Source organism: Apostichopus japonicus, chromosome 3 (genome assembly GCF_037975245.1).
Source record: "Apostichopus japonicus isolate 1M-3 chromosome 3, ASM3797524v1, whole genome shotgun sequence".
Taxonomy (NCBI): Eukaryota; Metazoa; Echinodermata; class Holothuroidea; order Aspidochirotida; family Stichopodidae; genus Apostichopus; species Apostichopus japonicus.
In genome coordinates, this window is record NC_092563.1 from 17,496,336 (window position 1) to 17,512,868 (window position 16,533).

At 38.3% G+C, this 16,533-nt stretch overlaps 1 protein-coding gene across 13 annotated transcripts; it reads left to right on the forward strand.

Moving 5' to 3' along the window:
- Positions 1 to 1,820: 1,820 nt before the first annotated feature.
- On the forward strand, positions 1,821 to 15,929 carry LOC139965264 (signal recognition particle subunit SRP68-like). Of its 13 annotated transcripts, none has more exons than XR_011792206.1 (6): positions 1,831 to 2,017; positions 4,535 to 4,634; positions 4,873 to 5,102; positions 5,908 to 6,122; positions 12,942 to 13,020; positions 14,218 to 15,929. XR_011792206.1 is itself a non-coding variant. In XM_071967446.1 (5 exons), exons 3-5 carry the CDS (start codon positions 4,996 to 4,998, stop codon positions 14,442 to 14,444), a joined length of 363 nt encoding a protein of 120 aa, XP_071823547.1. In that variant the 5' UTR covers positions 1,821 to 1,929; positions 4,535 to 4,634; positions 4,873 to 4,995; the 3' UTR covers positions 14,445 to 15,929. The 13 variants fall into 13 exon arrangements, 6 of the variants coding, with proteins under 6 accessions (XP_071823547.1, XP_071823546.1, XP_071823552.1 ...); XR_011792207.1 differs by having other exon boundaries at positions 4,873 to 4,919; XR_011792205.1 differs by having other exon boundaries at positions 1,833 to 2,017; positions 4,873 to 5,052.
- Positions 15,930 to 16,533: the final 604 nt, after the last annotated feature.

Here is a 16,533-nt window from a genome sequence, read left to right on the forward strand (position 1 = left end):
ATTTTGACTAGGGTTTGAAGGAGGTTTTTCTATATCGGTTGTCCATAGATGATATTTTGTGCAACATTATGGGTATGTTTTGAAGTGAATTTATTCACGAGAATTGTGAATTTTCAAATTCTGAACAGTGGGGCTGACGGATATTGTGGGCCGCGATGAAGAATCACCTACAAAAGCAATGATCCACAGGATATGTGATGAAGTCGAACATGATGTGTGACTGGTGACAATCTTCAAAAAGGTTATAGATGAGAAAAAAAGTATTTGGAAAAAACTTGGTTCTCAGGCAAAAGTGTACATATGGTTGGTCAGTTTCAAGCCCGAGAAGTGCCATTTCCGGTGATCTGGGGGTACCAAAACCAGAAATTTTCTTGTACGCTGCGCGCCAACCAATGGTGGCGCTCCGCTTAGATAGTAATACGCACCCCCCTGGTTAGAAAATCCTGCATACGCCCCTGGTTAAATGCAGCTTTTCAAGGCCTGGGCAGTGTCATTTACTGCAATCTGGGAGGCAATATTTGCCAAAAAATTCTTGTGCACTTCGCGCCAACTTATGGTGGCGCTCCACTTAGATAGTGAGCCAGCAGTTATGACTTTTTATTTCATCAATGGCCTGCAACCCCCCCCCCCCCCCATTTCTGACAAGAAATCTCCGCCACTGGATTTAATGATCATTTTAATTGATCAAGCTCTCTTTGGACCGGGCACGGCGCATTATGGTACTCTTCTACAATGTCCTTAGAGTTTATGTTAACCATCGGTTTGGTGATCCAAGGATTGCTGCATGGATTAGGGCCCAAAGCTTTTTCGTGGTCCCGTTGCACTCATTGAAGAAGTAATAATTTAGTGGTCATTTAAATTGGTCAAGCTCTCTTTGGACCGGGCACGACGCATTATGGTACTCTTCTACAATGTCCTTAGAGTTCATGTTAACCAGCGGTTTGGTGATCCAAGGCGTGCAGCATGGATTAGGGCCCAAAGCTTTTTCGTGGTCCCGTTACACTCATTAAAGAAGTAATGATTTAATGGTCATTTAAATTGGTCAAGCTCTCTTTGGACCGGGCACGGCGCATTATGGTACTCTTCTACAATGTCCTTAGAGTTTATGTTAACCATCGGTTTGGTGATCCAAGGATTGCTGCATGGATTAGGGTCTAAAGCTTTTTCGTGGTCCCGTTATACACTCATTAGAGAAGTAATGATTTAGTGGTCATTTAAATTGGTTAAGCCTCTTTGGACCGGGCATGACGCATTATGGTACCCTTCTACAATGTCTTTAGAGTTCCTATGACCCATTGGTTGGGTGGTCCAAGGCGTGCTGGTTTTGATTAGGGCCCAAATGTTTTTATTTCAGTTCCCGTTACATTCATTTAAAAAATTGTTAATTTAGTGGTCATTTTATTTGGTCAAGCACTCTTTGGACCGGGCAAGACGCATTATAGTATCCTTCTACAATGTGTTAAGAATTCATATGACCCATTGGTTGGGTGGTCCAAGTCGTGCTAGTCTTGATTACGGCCTAAAGTGATTATTCTCAGGTCCCGGTACATTAATTTAAGAACTGATGAAGTAGTGGTCATTTTAGTCAAGAACTATTTGGACCGGGCAAGATGCATTATAGTACCCTTCTACATAGTCATTAGAGTTCATATGACCCATAGATAAACCTCTTTCCACGACCAAATGTTGAACATCTTTTAGGAAAGCTTTTGTCTTGCCAGAGGTGTTACGTCGATACCATTGTCGAATACGTAACTGAATAGGTAGCAGTTACTTATTCGCGAATATCGAACGAGGAACGGGGAATAAGTATCTAACTTCACACCGGTCAATTAAGCTAAGGAGCGCGAATTATGATCTGTATATAAAGCTCACGAAAAGTTGCACGAGCAGTTCGCTTCCTGGCAGCCGTTGGCTAACAATTCATGCGTAATTGTAATTTGTAGCCTATTCTGTACGGGTAGTAACTGCCAACGAATTTGAATGCCGGAGGTTGTTCATTAGTTTTGTGGAGCAAGTTAGTACTTCACATTGTTTGAATCAGAGAGCGTGAGAAATTAGGCTAGCCTATCATATAATTAATAGCATCGCTTAGGCCTAACGATAGGCTAGCTCACGTAGGCACTGGCGTCTATAGTAAGTTGGAATGGTAACCTAGGCCTATGCCTAACATGATATTCACTAGACAATTTACGTAAGTAAAGTAAGTCACTTTATATCTTCCGACAAAATACTACTACTAGACCTAGCTGGTTGGGCCTAATTACTTTCTGGTTAAGGCTAGTACAGTTAGCGTAGGCCTAACTTAATTAATTGGCCGTGGCTATTCTTACGACGGGTCATACTAATTAGCGTCAACAGGCCGATTTCAAGACAACTCAAGACAACAAGTTTAAAATACCATCAAATACAATGGATGTAATCAGAGTATATCTGGAAACACGTTAAAAACTGACTGGAACCAGCGTGCATACATATTTTTCACGGGAAAAAACGTTTTTGTTGTAAAAATCATCAAGTTTCTCCGTCCGTAGAAGTGGACGACGTGATGCTAATGCGCTTGCGCAATGACATTCGACCGCACCATTACACTACAGATAAGTGCAATTTTTAGGTCGAGAATGGCGCTCAAACACTCGTGTCAATGTCTTTACAAGACGTCAAAAGTAAAATAAGCAAAGACATACAGAATAAAATACACGGAGAGAATAATAAAACCATGTCTTCCAATTCTACGGATGGAGAAAGTTGACTACTTTTACGAAAAACACATTTTTTCCCATGAAAAATATGTATGCACGATACTTTCAGTCAGTTTTAAACGTGTTTCCAGATACACTTTGATTACAACCATTGTATTTGATGGTATTTAGTTTGTTGTCTTGAGTTGTCGTGAAATCGGCCTGTTGACGCTAATTAGTATGACCGCTTACGACTAGTCGTTACAATAATTTATAAACTATTCTTATTTTCCTTCATACTATCACAACTTTCTATAATAATAATATTATAACATGTTATTTGTTAATACTCTACGTCGACTGTGTTCTACTTGATTGCTTAAAGAACTCATATACCTAAACAAGGAAACATGACACCTTTCTCCCTTAAATCTTTCCCTACAGTTATTCCACTTACAACATCTATTCTTTCCACATAGTCTAGCCAATATGCCTCCCATGAAAAACCTTAGTTAACTCCACTGAAAATGTTAATTTCCTATGAAACGTACTTGACTCCCCTATGATGAAGGGAAAGTAAGTTACTCAACTTTTTAGTGGGAGGAAAATAATGTTGTTAGGGGAGGGAACAAATGGCCCCAGGCTAGGCCTACCACCAAATGAAAATGGGAAAACCTAGGCTAGCATACCAAAGCAGAGGCTAGATAGAGATCAGGACGAACTAGCTTATCCTAGGCTTGTTATACAAGCAACGGTACTTTGTAAAATGAAATTCTCAAGCAATTAGGCCTAGCTCTGTGGTCTAATTGATGTTGGTGATGGTTCAAATATGGAGAAACCTCTCCATGCAAACTGATGTTACCTAGCGTAGGCAACTAAATTGATATATTTGATCAACTAGCATAATTTTGATCTGAAGCTAGGCTGAACAGTATTGGTCCAACTCTCGGCATATCTTTATCAGATCATAGACTTCTTTGATGCCTAAGGCTTGATTTTATAGTCGGCAGAACTGTTTCACTGAAACTTTGATTATTATTAAACCGAATTCAAACTTTGCTAAGTCGACCTCTTATTGTTGAGTCATTGTCTTTAATTTGGTTTTTAATTTGAAAACATTAATTAAGTTGTGAGGAACACAGCTCATGGTAAACACATATTAAGACTATTGAGAGATAAGTACAATATATAGTATCTCTGTCCTTGTTTATATAGAATATTATTACGCAGGTGCTAGAAGTCATGGAAGCACATGAGGGTTTACCATGAATATACCAATATGTTGTTCGTACACGTGTAAGGCCGAAAAGCCAGTTTTCATCTTTGCTAAGTGTACATGTTGTAGCTTAAGTGTCAGTCCTTATTTCACTTGTCAAGTTTCTTGTTTCAAGAATGATGTTTATTTCAGAAATTTTTCAATTTTCCAGTTACTCATGAATGTGCTTGCTAAGTTTGTTTAAACTAGTACATGCTCTCAAAAATTGTTTGGCTGATGAAATGTTCTCAAAATTGTGTTCAATTCATTCCTTACTATTGGCTTGACCGTTATAGTGAACAATGTACATCAAAGGAAGTTTTGGCATTTTGTGAAGTATATACTCCATATGTAGGTTTGATAGCAATGTCTAGTAAGGTTCATTAATAAGTCATATATTGCAAATATTAAAAATAAACAGGCACTTAGTAAAAAAAAGAGGTACAGTTTATTCATGTTTCTAAACATTCATCGGAAAGGTAGATCTGCATATGCAAACTGGAAGATGTTCTTATGTAAAACTACTAAAAATATTACTAAAATTTATTTCACACCATAGGTATATATATACATATTGCTTTTGAATTTGTCTTTACAGCATTGCATTGGCCACACTGATTCACAAGAAGACTCCATGAACTGACTAACATCCTGCTGGAGGTCTGAGACATTGAAGATTCTGTAATGCTTCCATTTGGGTATGCAGTTTACTATAGTAACACAGAAATATTTAAGCTCTGGTATTTGTTTCGTTTATTTCTGCCGTTAAACCACAATGATGTACATTTGTTTATACATAGTTATATCAATGAGGCCGCAGTCAGGGTTGTTTAGGTAGTCAGGGGGAGGGAGGAAGGGAGGGAGTGGATAAAAATGAGTCTAGGTGCAATATCTACAGTATCTGCTTTCCAATGTATGAAATCTTATCTTTTACAGTACTGTCTCAGGTGAAAGAGGAAGATGAAGAAAATGTCAGGAAAATTGTGAGTCTTGGATGTCTGTAATGAAGCTGGATCAGGTTTAGAACAAGTGGTTGAAAGATCATAAACTCCACCAAAAATGAGAAGATCCTTCAAGCATGTCCTCTACAGAGAGATCTGGAAGTGTTATCTTGAGGTGATTTAACAGAAATTGGAGAAAAAGTAAGATTCAAGGGAAACATCAGTGTGAGTCAGTATCATGAACATCAGTCTTGTCCTCTCAACAGTTGATTGTTGTCAAGATCAGTGCTAAATGTAGGAGACGCGGTGCCTTAGCCTGTTGGAAGCAGTCGGTATTTGGTGTTGTCTGTTTTTGTGCTTAATGTAGGAGACACAGTGCCTTAGCCTATTGGAACCAGTCGGTATTTGGTGCATGTTGTCTGTTTTTGTGCTAAACCTACGAGACACTGTGCCTTAGCCTATTGGAACCAGTGGGTATTTGGTGTGGTCTGTTTCGTGATAAATTGAAGAGGAGTGCTGTGATAATTTTTTGGTATTAGTGTGGTGTGTTTGTATTAAATTTATAAGGTTTGCCTTAGTTTATTGATATGAGTTGCTAACTAGTGTGGTCTGTTTTGTGCTAAATTAATGAAACCCGGTGCCTTAGTCATTTTGTAGTTAGTAATTTGGTTGTCTTAAATTGATGATTGTTGCCTTAGATTGTTGGAAAGAGTTGCCAATTAGTGTGGTCTGGGTTGTGGTAAATTAAAAAGGCAGAAAGATCAGAAAACTCAAAGATGAGCTGATTTGATGGAAAAACACCAGCTAAGCTGGAAAGCTGCAATATACAGTCAAGGTTAGTCATAAGAAGGAAAGGTTCCTAAAAATGTAATAAATATTTACTTATGTTTCCACCAGTAAAGTTTCAATCACAGCCTAAACTTTGTTGGAATTAGTTGCTTATTAGTGTTTAATGTATTGTGCTAAAATGTACGAGACTTACTTTGAAGAAAATTGGCTAACTTCTTTTGCATTCCTCTCCTTTTATTAGGGATCTGAGGATTATGTTGGTCAACAGTTAGCTTTTTGACATAGCGCCACCCCATCATCCATCACTCTATTACTTACCCGCCATTTAAAAAACGTATGCGTCCTTGGATACCAACACAACGCTACCGAGTACACTTTCGATTCATAGTGTGTCTCTTCAAAAGGAGTTCCTATTCTTTCCGTCTGCCGTCTTAGGCTGGAGACTAATTCTTTCTGGTAAGTGAAGTCTATGATCAATTTCATTGTATAGAAGCCATTTAACACCCGTAGGGAGGGGCTGTTTTGCCAATATGACAACCCCTTACCCACCTCTAACCGCCCCCCTAGTCGAAAACCTAAACCTCTCTGATTTTGGCATAGACATTAATGTCTGGATCCCTGTACAAAAATAGCAGAAAAAGACGAAGTCCAAACTCCGTTGAAAGAAACCCATCTCCTAACTCCAAACCAACCACCAAAAAGTCCGCTCAAGCAATCACTGTATCAGGAATCTTACCAGAACTATCAAAAACCCAATAACACTTGCTGAACTAATCAATGAAGAAAAACCAAATACCATGATCTCAAATATAAACCGTCTTCGTAGCAACAACATCCTAATCACCCCATGACCCTAAATCTGCAAGTATCCTCCTGAAACCATGGACTAAGCTAGGCAACCCCAAACCAAGAATCCCTCGAAAAGTAGGACAAAGAAACTTCTCTGTAGTACCCTCATAAACCCTGAAATTCAAATCAAAGATATTGAACAAGAACTCAAAGACCAAGAATACACCCCCAATACAACTTAAAGACTCATTAGTCATGCCACAAACAATCCAACTTGGAAAGTAAAAATAACATTTGAAGAACAAGAACCTCAACAATCCCTAATCAAACAAGGTTTCTATTTAGGATACTATAAACACAAAACAAGAATACCACGAACCCCTTCAAATCACTCAATGTTTCAAATGTCAACTTTTTGGACACACCCACCATACTTGCAAAAATCAAACCAGATGTCTCAGATATGGCGAAAACCACAGAGTTGAAGACTGTCCCGAACCAAAAGAAAACACAAAATGTGCCAATTGATCAGGGACTCATGCCGCCCTTTACAAAGGATGCCCAAAATTTAAAGAAGCTAAAACTGAAGCTAATAACAAACAACAAGAACAAAGAACCTACGCGAATGTAACCAAATCGACCCCTAAAATTGAAATAAGAAATAAAATCGCCACTGAAGAAAAACTTAATATCGCAACCTTTGTAATTGAATTAGTACAATACACCTTCCAAAAAGCCGACAGTAATATTAAATCCGACGACCTTGCCAGTTACGCCACTAAAACACTAGCACTAGCACTAAAACACCTAAACTTAAATATCCCAGAAACTGTAATTATGGAACATCTCCACCAACGTTCAATATTTAGCCCTCCTCAATCACCTACATGACAAGCACACTCCCTCCTTCGGTCGAGTTCCTCCACCTAAACATCAACAGTATCCTTCCAAAATTAAGCCTCCTACTTAGTATATTCACCAACCACTCCCCGGATATCATTTCGTTAAACGAAACTAAACTAAATACAAATTCCCACCTTAGCATCCCTGGTTACCAAACTTTCAGACACGATATCTCTCGGTCTATGGGAGGAGTACTTATTGCTGAAAAAACAACCTCAAAGCCACCCTCCTCCCAAACCCAACCCAAACAAACAATTGAAATTGTACTGGAAAGAGACAATAAACCTCTCCACATTATTGGCTTTTATAGTCCCCAAATGAGCCCATATCCACAATAAAAATAAGTTCTAATAAAAATACAATACTACTAGGAGATCTAAATGCCCACCACATCATTTTTGGTTGCACCAAAATATCTGAAAATGGCATACCCCTATTAGAAATATGTGATAAACACAACTTAACAATAATTAACCAAAATACCAAAACTAGGATAAACCCGATAAACAATAATACTGAACTACTTGACTACGCCATAACCTCAAACCACCTGCAACTAAAACTCATTCTATTCAAATCCTAGAAGATGACCTAATCAGTGACCATTTTCCACTCCTTTTTGAGCTAGACATAAACCTCAGTCGCATCCAAAATAACGAATTAATGTATAATTACAATAAAACAGACTAGACATCATTTAAAAAGGAACTCGTAGCAAACAACACTATCCCCAATTACCACAACAACAAGCTAAATTACATCGGCATATATAGTGACAGCATTGCCCAACATATCTTCAATACCTTCAAAAACACTGCCCCTTAAAAACAAAACAGAAACCGAAAACTAAATAGGAATATTCTTACACTAATTAATGTTGTAAAGCGATATTTGGGGGCCTGGAGGGGCGACCTTGGGTGGAACGAGTCAAGCAAATGACAACAGAAAACCGTCCAAGTAGTTTAGCTGCAATATATTCCTCACAAACGGCACGAGCAGTAATGGGAAAGGAAAGGAACAGAAACGAGCAGAGCAGAGCAGCCCCTAAACAAAATAAAATGAAATGAAACATAAATAAACAAAATACAATATGATTCCCTTGCAATTTAACCCAGCTAACTATTTTCCTCCAACACTCTGTAAGGGTAAAGAAATAGTACAGTAGTCAATCTTCAAGTGAAATATTATCCCAAAACACTAGATTGTATTATAACCCCACCATTGTCACTACTTGGCATCCCTTCAGACTGATTTAGACTAGGTGAAAGCAAAATACATAACACTCACATCCTAATAGTCACAAGTGAGGAATACAAGAACCTATACACGACTGGATCATGCCCCTTTAATATGAATGTCAAGTTATGATGAATACAAACATGAATACTTAAGCAATTAACAACTCTGCCTTCATTTTAATCACTATAGTCATCAACAGAAATCTTTGAATACGGTTATCCCTTCATGTGAAATGAAATTCTATACACAAATTTGTATCAGTACTACATAATGCTTTAAGGTAATCTTTGAATGATGAGAACCCATGAGCAACTCCATTAATTACAATTAAGCTTAACAAGTTAAATGAGATCAAAAATACAATTACAGTAAGCCCTGACATGATACTCTCAACTCACCGGACCACAATCAGGTAAACTACTTTAAGGTAGATACATTACACCGAGACACATCGTCTACGAACCCTCTGAATGATCAGGAACCTACAATGGAATTACATAATAACCAACAGTTGTACTAACCATTTACACAACCTGCAGTCCTGTCAACAGTAATAACTAACAAGCTGTGTCGAAATTGTGACAGAAATAATACAGTAACAATCAAGAAAATAAAGAACAATCAAAATACAATTAAAGGAGTAGTAACAGAATAGAAGTAACAGCAGTTCATGCAAATCCTAACACAACGCCCCTATGCTGCTCCAACTAGCACAAGAGTGTTACAGAAAATGTAGTTCCACTATACTGCTTTAATGCTGGCATGATAGACCAAGATACCATTGTATTGATTAATAACAAAGGGCCACACTGTACAGAACTAACTTTCTAGTGCACTGCCCAGAAACAAATAACGCTTATATCTAACTCAACATAGATCAATATACAGAAATTATGAATAAAGCCAAACACTGTAAGATCTACAATATTTACTATACCAGGATTAGGAAAAGAGTTAACACTATAGGTACAATACTGTGAAACTAACTTTTAAAGGTACACACACTTCCTCTTACACTTTGAGATCTCCCTCACATTAAACATCAGAATGTAGATGTATAGACACATATGTACACATAATTGGCAGTTACTGACTCTTTAATCTTTCTATAGAACTAGGAAATAGCTTACTGGTGACACCACACTATGAGTCAGCCATGCAGTTACCATAGTCATCTCAACCATGAGCCTTCAATATACTCTTTTTAAAATCCAGAACTAAACTCTTCTCCCAAAATACTAGTGTTAACAATTAAATATACAGTTTGATGACTGAATGCACTCTGATGGAGTGATTATCCTTAACATTCTCTTTAAGTAAATATATCACTTTAAGGCATTGTACCACAGCCTTACCCTGCACAATACACCATGCCATGCAATATAGCACAGGCTAGCCTTATTTAACAGTAAGAGTAAGTTAGATTATAAATAGTCACAATTCTAATTAATTAACCAAAATACTGTTAATGAAATAAAATACAGTCTCCCACAAGGATGGCAATTAAAACTATACTTTTACTCAACTTCTTGAATCATTCTCAATCATGACTTCTCCAATGCAAAATAAATGGTGAAGTTATGAACAAAGGAAATGGGAGCACATGTTCCCCAACCTACTGATACTGATCTCCTTAGAAACAGTGAGAAAAAGTACAAATACATATGCATCATCTGAAAAGTAACCAATCAAGATTTAACTCTGGTTTACACAATCCACTAAGGGGTACAGTTTTGTGGCAAGAGGCACCTGTCATGATGAGTCACATCTTGTTTATAAACTTCTCTAAGAGGAGCTCTGTCTCTAGGCATGGTGCTCTAAGAGAGGCCAGTAGAAACTTACCAAGGCAGGCCAATTTGGAAAATATCCAAAACTACACATTACTACATCAACTCAGACGTCGCCTACATAGAACCTATATGATCCCCCCCCCCAAAAAAAAACCCAAAAACACTTTTGGAAATTTTTTTAAAAATATCATAAACCCATAACAACCCAAACACAGGTAATACAGACCAATGCCTTAGAGATAAAGTAGGTAACCTGATCACAAAAACTTAAGACCAAATAAAGCTTATTGAATCGTACTTGAAAACTATATTCAATATCTTAGGTGGCCCTCCATACGATAACAGATTCCAACACGAAAAAGACCGTACAATTATCTGTAATGCAACCAGCTTTATCCCTGACTTCTAAGGGGGTCTCAACAAAAACATCCCTCTACTCAAAGAAATAGATATAAACAATTGGTATAGTGCCACTAAGTATGCAAAAATGCCTCCTCCCCTGGTCATGACAACATAAATGACCTAATGCTAAAAGATTCCCCTCCGTCGGCCTCCGATATTCATTAATTCTCATATTTTCCCATTATTAAACGAACTCCTTATTTCCAAACCCTGTGGAAATCCGCCAAAATGATTTTAATACCGAAACTATTGTAAAGACACACCAAAATTCAAAACTATCAACCAGTTAGTCTCCTGCCAGCCTTAGGTAAGATTTTCGAAAGAATTATAGAAAGCTGCACCAGAACCAACCTAGAGCAAAATAGTCACTTAGCCCGTATCAATCAGGCTAATTCCGTGCACACAAATCTACAATAAACCAAACTTTCCGCCTTTCCGAAGAAATTCGCATCGGCTTCATAAAAAAACATGATACCACTGCCCTCTTCCTTGATACCGAGAAGGCGTTCGACAAAACTTGGCACAACGGCATAAGAATTTAACTACTTAACTTTAATCTCTCCTCCAATAACACCAGACTTCTTTCCTCTTTCCTTAGTGAGCGCAATGCAAAAATATGCTACAAAAACAAACAATCAAAACCTATTCCACTTCGTGCAGGTACTCCACAGGGCACTGTTCTCAGCCCCCTCCCCTACACCCTATTTGTTAATGATTTGAACATCCCCCCTATCTAAATGCAACTATAGTCAGTACACTGACGACATAGCCATTTGGAGCACCAGTAAAAATATCTATATGACGGAACTAAATATTAAAAAAGCAATTACACATCTCGAAAATTGGTGCTCAATGTGGAGAACAAAAATAAATCCCTCAAAATCTAACTTAGCCAATTTCTCCATAATAAACTCAAAATACCAACACCATATTTCCAAAATTAATCTTTCAACACCTCAATGACTGCTACTCCTAATGCAACCTTCCTCGGTACCACTTTCGATAGCAAATTATCGTTTAATCTACATTGTAACAGAACTGCAGGACGCTGCTGGTCCCAACTTAAATCCATTCAAATCCTCTCACACAAATGTAACTTCTCTCCAAAAACCATTATCCAAATCTATAAAACCAAAGTAAAACCGATTCTCAGTTACGGGAGCATCTCCCTGCTTACCATCTCTAATCCCAATAAACAAATTTTAAACAGAATCCACCCCACAGCTTATCGACTTGCACTCAAAATCCCTACCTATATTGCTACTTTGTACGTTCTCCGTGCAGGAAACACAATAAAATTTACTTTCACCCGACTTGAAGAATTCAACACCAACTTATACAAAAACAACCTCAAGAACGACCCTTTGATTGAAGACCTCCCCCTGAAATACAAAGTCGCAACAACTCACTGCTCAAAAACCAAACCCTTTCTGTATTCACAATTGTTACTACTTTAAGTCTCATTCCATTAAAAAAATCCTTTCCTAAATGGGTCTAGGCCCCAACTCCAAGTATACTATATATACAGAACAAAACAAACAACTCCAACAATGACCGATTGATTAAAACATAAAGTAGCAACCACTCCCTTACCAAACAATAGAAACCACAACCACTCCCTACCCAAACAATAGAAACCACTCCGTCTCCACAATCCTCAGAACTTAGAAATTCCTCTCCTTTAGAAATCCCTCCCTAATTGGCTCTTCGACTCCGACCTCGGGTATGATTATGGCTATCCTGTCCAATGTAAATATATAAGACTTCATTTACAAGCAATTCCCTGACTGAACGTAGACAACTTTTCCAAGAAAAAAAAAATGTCTAAAAACAAACTTATTATCCCCTGTAGGACCTCTCGCCAGGTCGACCAGGGGTTAAACTCCTTTTGATTCGATATCGACAACAACAAAAACAAAACTTTCACTCAAATTAAAAAAAAAGGTAACTAATTCATTTATTTCATTTCATTTATTTATTTTTGTTCTATCTTAACATAAGTATGACGTATGACATAGAAGGAGATAAGAAACAAAACTTGTGAAAGGAAGTGTACTAAAAAACCCTTTAGGGCTTGTCGGATAGTGACACTCCCTAAAAAACTGAATGTGGAAGACATCATGATTAGATTTTGGTTTCATTTAATTGATAGGTGGAGGTAGAGGAATTGGACACTCTTGCGCAAGATATCAACGGCTTGAAGTACTCTGCTCAGGTGGCCTCCATTCTAGGTATGTACTTCTAATATTATAATAATAATCATAATAATAATAATAATCAATTGACTGTGTTTGGAAATAAACTTTTTGCTGCTTTGGATGAAGATAAAGGATTCTTGTTTTCAAAATGCAAGATGGACTATATATGAAAGGATGAATACCAAAAAATTAAGAAAAGAAATAGGGTTGGGGGAGGGGGAATCAGGCAGAGACCATCATGCTACTACCCTGTTAATTTTGTGTAGGACCCTGGTTAGTTTAAAAGGAAGAAATCCCTTTAGTACCCTTGAGTTTCTGAAAGGTTTCTTCTTTGGGATAACGGTGGAGAGACATATCGATGTTCTCTTTTGGGTCTGATCGTCAGGAAAATGCAGATTAAACTGCCGAGTCCATTTGGAACCTGGGAATTGAACCCTGCTACTGGAACAAATGTTTCCCATCAGAGCATAGACAATGATTCAGAGAAATATGGCATTTATATTAATAATCTGTTGTTTTCTTTCCCAAATTTTTCTCTTTGGTTAAACAATGAGTGAAAAGATTCATTCAGTTGGAAGCAGCACCACCCTTTTTCACCCCTTTTTTTTTGGGGGGGGGGGGGGGGGTGGAGAGACCTATTAACCCTTAGGGTCTGAAAATATTACAATAGGATTATTGTAGTGGACAAGACAGACAACAGTTATTTTTGCTCGTAGCTGAATGTATGATGTCCAGGGATCAGAAGGAAGTATCAAAAGCCCGATCAAAAATGCCGTTTTTTTGTACTATCGAAATTTGTCAGAATAAAGAAATTGAAAGCCAAAATAAAAAGAGTTTTTCTGGCCTTGTAGACTGCGATTGAACCAGTCTCTGTCTTCTCCAAATAATAGAAAGTGTGTATCCATTTCTGTTTGTGACAGCAACAACAAAAAATGACTGCAAATTATCAAGTTTTTGTAAACTTTCTCTATTCAGGGATTCAAATCTCAAATTCCACTTCAATATACCCCCCTACTTATGAACTGTCAGGTAGCTCAAGCTGACAAACTTACTACAAAGATGAGAATAGGCCTTATGTGGTTCCTAATTGAATGACATTTCTCACAATTAATTGAATTGACTTCCCCCACCCTCCGACTACTCTCTCCCATAGAAAATACCCTCCACCCAAGAATACTTTAAAAAAAAAAGGCCATGGCTTACCAAGAACCACTTTGCGTTAATTTTCAGATTCCAATGAACCTTCCATCAGCAAAGGAATGGCGCAACTCGGTCTGAAGGACAATCAACCGCTGGTGGACTTAAAGCTGTCACCGTGCAAATCGCTCTTCTCTGACATAGTGCTGAACCTTATAGAGTTTCCCTCCTTGGACGAGAAACTGAAACAGAATAAATCGGCCGCGCAGGGGGGTTTGGGTGGGTTCCTGCATGGATGGTGGAGTGGGGGTGAAAAGTAACTCTAGATTTGCCAAGATGTCGGAAAAAGGATCGAAAGATAGCGTCTCTCTGGGATCAAGTGGGATCCCTAGTGGGAATGTTAGCAGGTGAATAGGAGTGATATCTTTTACCAACCATGTTATTTTTCTTTTTTTACTCTCTTCTTTGGTCTTTCGTTGATTTCATTTGTTTTTTTTAGTAGAGAAAACTATTCCTTGTTGCAATGCAAACATAAAGATGGGGGAAGGCCAAAAAGAATAACACTCACTTTTTTAACATGGCTTGGCAAAAAAAAATTGAAGAATATTCAAAATGGGAATTGGAATTCTATGTATTTTGGATTTGGTGTTTGTGTGTTAATCTCTTTTAGAGAAAAAGAAGAAAAAAACAGCATCTTTATTTGATGGGGCTTTAAAGTTTTAAAAATGGGTTTGGTTGTTGATTTCTTGGTCTACAAACATTGTGGTGCTTGACCGACTGACACTTTATGGGGATGTTAAGGTGACTGAATTTGATATTGGCAGGAGTTATGGACGGTAGTTGGAAGGACCAGGGGTGGGGGGAGGGGGTGGTGAGGCGAAGGGGGTGGTGAGGCGAAGGATCGAGAAGGAGAAATGAAAGTGAAGAGGGAGAATCTTTGAATTGAATATTCAGTTTGCAGTAGCACAGGTTTACTGATAAGGCTTTATTTAAAGAAACTTTCAATAATGCACTCTTTGTGTATATAATTTGGGGTGTGGTAGTCGGGGGGGGGGGGGGTGATTGTGACGGCAATGAAAGGGAGCAACCTTTCCACATTTATGTTGTTTGTGCTATAGTAGTATCGTTTCCTTTTTCAAACTGGAGGGCAAAAATGTAAAAGTTAAGAGTTATCTAAAACTAATTCAAAATTAGATTTAGTTAATTAATGAAAGTTAAAGAAAATGATATTGGTGGTAGCAGGGGTGCCATGGTATTATTGTAAACTGAATCATCAATCAGCCATGGAAGGCCACCTCCTTTTTATTGGGAACTTATTGTCAAACAAACCTATGGATTCAAGCCCTGTCTGGCTAAAGTAAGATGGGGTTATTATTTCTATCTAGGAGAAATCCACTCTTTTTCCCCTCATGTGAAAATGGTCTTCCAAATGTTTAAAAAACAAAATGTCCAAAAAGAATTTACCGGTGTGAATTGGATAGCCACCTGGTGTGAAGTAAAATGCCATAGGGCATATCCCATATGTACATGTGACTGCTTAGCATCATTAATAACTGCCCTCCAGGCTGATATTATAAATAATAGAAACATTATAGAAACTAACTGTCTCTTGTCACCCAACCATCTCAATAGTAGATGCAGGTATCACTAAGAATGTTTATGATAGATGTATTGCATGTTTTGATTAGTATTTGATAAGGGATAACCTGTTACTTGACAGGTAGTTGAAGGGTATTAACTGTGGTGGGAGGGATGAAGAAACATCCTGTCCATGAACTGATTTGTCATTAAAAAAAAAGAAGTTATTTCCAAGCATCACTCTCTTTTTTTTCTTCCTTTTACTGGAGTATTGTAAAAGGAACAGAGGTTGAGTTTGAGCCAGGGACCTTGAGATGCAAAAGCAAAAGTCTTTACCACTAGACCATTAGGTGGGCCTCTGGTTTCCAAAGCTTTACAAATATTTAAAGATCCTGCTGTTTGGACTTAGTCGTTTTGGTAAAAGATTTTCTCCACTACTCCCTCACCCCCCGAATAGCTAGTCAGGGGGGAGGGGTGGCGGCAAACTCCACTTGTCCGCGCGTGAACCTTGTCAGGGGGAGGGGTGGCACCGAACTCCACTTGTCTGCGCCTTTACCTTGTCAGGGGGAGGGGGTGGCGGCCAACTCCACTTGTCCGCTCCTTTACCCTGTCTCCCCTTCGGTACTCACCTTATCCACCTGTCAGGAGGAGGGGGACCGCCCGCCTGCCTTCGGGATTCACCTTATCCACTTGTCAGAACTCCTTTTGCGGATACTCACCTGGGACTTGAACCGATGCAACCCAAACCAATCGCTTACTGAACGATGGAACTACCAATTGCACCATTTCGGTTCCCTCTGGAGAAACTTTGTTTCTTATATTTATACTTCC

Coding starts and splice junctions, on each gene's coding strand:
- LOC139965264 (XM_071967446.1), top strand. CDS start 4,996: ATGAGAAGATCCTTCAAGCATGTCCTCTACAGAGAGATCTGGAAGTGT. Junction 5,053..12,941: donor TCTGGAAGTGTTATCTTGAG/GTGATTTAACAG, acceptor TTTAATTGATAG/GTGGAGGTAGAGGAATTGGA. Junction 13,021..14,217: donor TCAGGTGGCCTCCATTCTAG/GTATGTACTTCT, acceptor GTTAATTTTCAG/ATTCCAATGAACCTTCCATC.